Below are 5,261 nucleotides of genomic sequence, written 5' to 3' on the forward strand. Positions count from 1 at the left end.
CCAATGAGCGGCCGAGTCGGCGCGTCGCGACGCCGGCCGCCAGCCAATGGGGAGCCGACATTCAAATCTGGCCGAGCGCGCGAAGACGTTCGGGTGCGCTCGGGTGCCGCCGGCGAGGATCCCATGCGGCCAGCGAGCACATGCGCTCCGCTGCCAGCCCGAGCCGGGCCAAAATACGAGCAGACGCCCGCCCTGTCCGCATTGCTTCGGCAGCGAGCCGACCGAACACTTCCCCGCGTAGTCGCAAGAGCTTTATTTTTATACAGTGATCGTTTTATTGCCGGGAAACATTACCAGTTCCACGACAGTGGAGTGCTGTGTGCTTTTTATTTTAATTTGACGAACATCGACTCAATCTTCCTGTGATGCCCGCGAGCCTGTTCGACATGGAGCGCTCCGCGGTGGGCGGAGGCCTGGAGGACCCGCGGTTCGCGCAGTTGGCGATCGAGTTATCACGATTGAACTTCACCGGCGATCATCACAACATTACCAATGTTGCGGACAGTCTGGATCCCATTATCCCGACGGCTTTCCCAGAGGAAACACGCAGCAAGAAGAGTCAGAATATGACGGAGTGCGTGCCCGTGCCCAGCTCGGAGCATGTCGCCGAAATTGTCGGCCGACAAGGTAAGTTTCGTGACTGGATTAAAAATGCGAGACCTTCCTTCTGCCTTCGTTCTGTGGATATAAGTGGTGTTCATCTTTACGACAACGCGAGTGACAAGTGTCAGTGATCTCTGTGGACTGTGATAAGTGAGTGACTGTGCGACCTGCAAAGTGATTGCCCGGCTATCGATCACGGATGGACTTACATGAAGCAGTGCTGCGCCACCACCCCTTTTACCCCCTCTCTTGTTCTCCCCCGAGTTGATACCCTGTGAACGGATCTCCGTCGTTGGTGAGAAACTGGAGTTCTGTTGACGACAGCGCCGGTTTCAGTTCGCTTCGCTGTCACAGCGGCTGGGCTGCCATCTCTACCGGTTGCAACACGAAAATTCCAGACTCGGAGCAGTTGCCATGCCACCCTGCGTTCTCAAGGATTAACTGTCACCTATTGCCTTTGCTGTCTTTATTCTTTTGCTTGCCTTGTCATGCATGCCATGCCAGTTCTTCGGCTGCGCGTCTTGTAGATTTGTTTTTCCGTGGGGCCTAGCGGCTCGCGCTGCCCCCTGTCGCGAGATGGAGATGAGCGCGGCCCCGCTGGCAGACTGTCACAACACTACTTCGGGGGTGACAGTTTAGCCGACAGCGCGCGATACTGGACGCCCTAGGTGTCCAATATTGAACGCAGTGGTTCCGACCGACGGCGTAGTTCTTGGAATCGTTCTCGGCCTGTTGTGTCTTGTCCTTCGGTGCCGGCGGGCCGGGCCGGGCGCTGTGGCTGCGCTGCTGCTGCTGCGCGCCACGCCACGCCGCGCCGCGCCGGCCGGTAGGGCTCTAGGTTTACTTCTCTTCTCGGAAGCCGTGTCGGGATTTATATCTCGTGGCCGAGAAGTGTCGCGACCGAGTAGTACCGCACCGCGCGGCACGGCGTGTGACGTTGCGTGATTAGTCATGTAGCGGCGCTGTGACGGTAGTGACACCCGCGCCGGCGAGTGTGACGTGCCGGTGTGACGTGAATTATCGGGGACGGGGGGCGTCAGGCAGGGCTTCAGGGGGCTGTGGGGGCCGTTGGGGGGCCCCAAGGCTGGGGCCCAGGGCAGCTGCCAGCAGCGGTCGGTATCCTCCTGTCCTCTAGCCGACTTCTCACCGGAAACCCCTCTAAAACGAACCCGAGCCGAGCGGAGCGCGGCCGGGCCTGACTTTGGGCTTTGGGGGTCGGGCCGAGCCGAGCCGGGCCGGAGCAGCAGCAGGCAGGAGGCGGGCGGGCCTGGCGGCCGGGCGGACAGACACACGGACGGGCCTGGGCCCGGGCCGGGCTGCCGCCTGCCGCAGAGACGAAAAAGAAGAAAATACTGCAACAAAGAGGCTGTAGACCAGCCCAGCAGATGTCGGGGTTCCAAACCCAACCGTATAACTCGGCCCAGCAGCCTAACCTCGCTCTTCGATTTTTCGTTTTTGGCGTTTGAGGTGACTGGCCCCGACCCTGCCCTGCCGGCCGGCGTCTCGTGTGAACTGTTTTCCTGGACTGCTGCCCCCACCCCCTCTCCCACCAGGGCCCAGCCGTGCGAAATGTTGTCCTCGGCGCGCTTTATCGGAATGGGTGCCGCGCAATGTCATGTGTTAATGTGGGCAGGATATCGGTGGACCGCCGACGGCGTACAGGAAACGTGCGCCGAATAGTCGGTTGGGGCGGTGCGGGTAGGAGGGAGGGGGTTTCTTCACGCCTGTACGTGACAACAACTTCCTCCGAGGCTCCTTGCCGCGGCGGGGCCGGCGTGGCCCCCGAGCCAGCCGTAGGGCCTATCTCCATAGCGCGCTGCTGAGTCGCGTCTCGCTGCTACCTGATACGGTGATAAGCCTGATATTGTTTTGATGCGTGCGCTCACGTGCGAGCGCGGCGTGGAGGGGGGCGTGTGCGCGCAGGGCAGGGCACTGTTGTAATCCTCTTACGCCCACCTGAGATTGACCGCCCCGCCGACGTATGTGGCGTAATCCTGTCCTCGAGGAGTGTGTGGTGTAGGGTCCTCGATGGACCCTCCTATCAGAGCGGAACACCTCGCTGCTGGGGGAGGGCGGTGCGATTGATGTCCTGCGGCGCTGCAGGCGGCACCACCGGCTCCGCCGCCAGGACACCCGACCGGACCCGGCGGCGGCGGCGCTTTTTGGCAGTTTTGCTGCGCTCTGGCCGTAATCACCCCGACGAGGAGGGGGAGGAGGGCGAGGCCCGGGGGCGGGGCGGGGACCCTCCGTAAGGCTGAGGAAGTGCGGGGGCGCCGTGTAACGACAGGCGGCAGGTGCGGGGGCGCGGGCCGTGACGTGACGCGGCCGGGAGGATCAATTCAATTGGAAGGATGTGGCGACTCGAGGAAGCGGCCCTTCAGCCTTTCCGAAGGCCATTTCGTGTGAGAGTTTTTGTTTCGTTCTTATAATTTTTGCGGTCATGTCCCCTGTCAGGGTAGGAGAGTCCTGGTGCGGTTTGGAGGGGCTTCCTCCAGGGGTACCCAGGCAGCCGGTGTAGAGGCGGGAGAGGGGAGGGTTGGGGGCGGCTGGGAGGGCACTTATCACCAGAGTTGTTCCCCCTGATAAAGAGTTCATTCACGTTGCCTCGCGAAAGCTTGGCGGGGCGCGCGGGAGGCTGCCGCGGCTGTGCGCGCGCGGGGGCAGACTGCACTTGTGATGTGCTGGGTGTTGGCCCAGGTCGTGGCGCTGGCGGTGGAGAGGGAGCAGCAGCCGGTCGCCGCGCCGCGCCCGGCCGCGCCAGTCAGAGAGCCGGCCGGCGAAGCGAGGCGAGCTAGCCAATGCCTTCATGCGAGGTTCAAGGCTCAAGGCTGAGGTTATACCGCCGCACTCGCTGTGCTCCGCGGGGGCGGCCAGTCGTCGAGGCGGATCGCACGGCTGCCGGGGGGCGGTGGGGGAGACCGGGGGCCCAGGACCAGTCCAGCACTGCTGGCCCCAGGAACCTGCATGTATAAAGTCTGGAAGGACCTGGTCCAGCAGGGCCCGATTAATGACCGGCCAGGCGCTAAGTACCCACTCCACCGCCGGGGCGGTGCCGCTGCTGATGCTGCTCGCGCTTCCTGGCGCGGGGCGGGGCGGTGGCCTCAGCGTGTTCGCGGTGTCGCGGGGCCGATTGTCTCTCGGAATAGATTCGACCGCCACGCTCCGCCACGCCCCGGTCTGCGTCCCACCGCGGCGGTGGCGGCGGGCCCCGCGGCCCGTTCATCGACCGCCTGCCTGCAGCCTCGCGGGGACGCACCACCACCCCGCCTTCGCCGTCGTCGTCGTCGGTGAGCTCGACGAGGTCCTCCAGGACGCCGGCGCGCGCGTCCGCTGTCACGGTGTTTGGGACGCGGGCGGGCGCGCCTCCTGGACCCCTCGGGGGCCCGCTGCCGCCGCCACGCTAGACTGGTTGCAGCGGCGTGGCGGGGCGTGGCGGAAGGTGAGGTGGCGGCCCGCGGCGGAGGGGCATGGTGGTTTCCCTTTCTCAAGATGCCTGACCGAGTCCAAGGTCGAGTCGGAGCCGCCAACTCCCATCCTTCAGTGGCGGCGGGGCTGGGGCGCGGGGCCCGCGGGGGCCGGGCTGCTCACTCACCTCCAGGAGCACAAGCAGCGTGTCATCGCGCCGTAAGGCTGCCCCTAATAGGCCGTCGGGCCCCAGCGCCACGCCCCGCCACGCCGTGCTGCTCGAGATTCAGTTGTCCCAGCATTTTATCGCTGGCCCAGGCTGAGCAGCGCTGGCCCTTCTACCTGGGCGGTGGGGCCCCGGAGGTGGAGAGGGGGATGGGGCCGTTATCGCCTCGTGGGCCTTGTCGCTTGTAAATGGACGTGTCGTGGCCATCAGCTTTACAAACGGCTGTCGGGTCAGGACCGTTCCGGGCGGTGCTGCCCGATTGGCTAATTACAACGATGGCCCTCCTCCAGGGTGACCAGGTGGACGTCGTCGGAGACCTCGCGGTCCTCGACATCGACAGGTAACCGGTAGAGCTCCAAAAGGGCGGTGGTGGGGCCTTGCCCCCGGCCCCAGCCTGGTTCCTGGAATGTCCGCTGGCCCGCCAGCCAGCCCCCTCGGGGCCCCGCTGGTGCCCTCTGGTGCCCGGGGCGGGGCTGCTCTAGGGCCCGTCCCTGAGCGCTCTGCACTTCTGGTGTGACTGTTCTCTTATCGACAGCCGTGGCCGTGGTTCTGTTGGCGGCCTGGTTATGGTTCTTCTGCTTCCGCAGCCCCCGAGGACGTCGTCGTCGTCGGCCTCGTTGTGCCCCGCTGCTTCCCCCTTCCCCCTCCTCCGGTGCATCGGGCCCAGGCCGCCGCCGTCCCCCTTTGAGCACACACACGCGCGTTGTTGGTTTTTGATAACAGCTCCTGGCCGGGGCCTGTGGCGGGGCCACCAGACCAACGCACACTCTGTTCTGCTCGGCTCGCCACGAGGACGTGCTCGGCGTGCTCTCTCCGGCGAGGTGACCTTGCCCGGGGTCCTGTCCCCGCTCGCCTCGCCCTCAATGGTGTCTGACACGGTGTGGAGGTGTCGCGGCGGTCCAGATGCACCGGCGCGCTGCGTCGTCGTGTCGCGCCGGCGCCGCGCGGTGTCGGGTTGCTGACCAGCGCGACGACACGTGGTCTAGGCCCGCGTGGTGGGAGCTAGAGGACGGGAGGAGGGGGGGGG

At 65.2% G+C, this 5,261-nt stretch overlaps 1 protein-coding gene across 1 annotated transcript in view; it reads left to right on the forward strand.

The window, feature by feature from the left end:
* The first annotated feature begins 135 nt into the window (after positions 1–135).
* Positions 136–5,261, forward strand: part of LOC113216300 (RNA-binding protein MEX3B) — a 20,342-nt gene continuing 15,216 nt past the window's right edge. Inside the window, exon 1 of the mRNA XM_026436050.2 lies at positions 136–627. Within this exon, the coding sequence (XP_026291835.1) occupies positions 366–627 (262 nt within the window). The 5' untranslated portion in view covers positions 136–365. The remainder of the gene's footprint in view (positions 628–5,261) is intronic.

Source organism: Frankliniella occidentalis, unplaced genomic scaffold (assembly GCF_000697945.3).
Source record: "Frankliniella occidentalis isolate FOCC.00 unplaced genomic scaffold, Focc_3.1 Scaffold298, whole genome shotgun sequence".
NCBI classification, from domain to species: domain Eukaryota; kingdom Metazoa; phylum Arthropoda; class Insecta; order Thysanoptera; family Thripidae; genus Frankliniella; species Frankliniella occidentalis.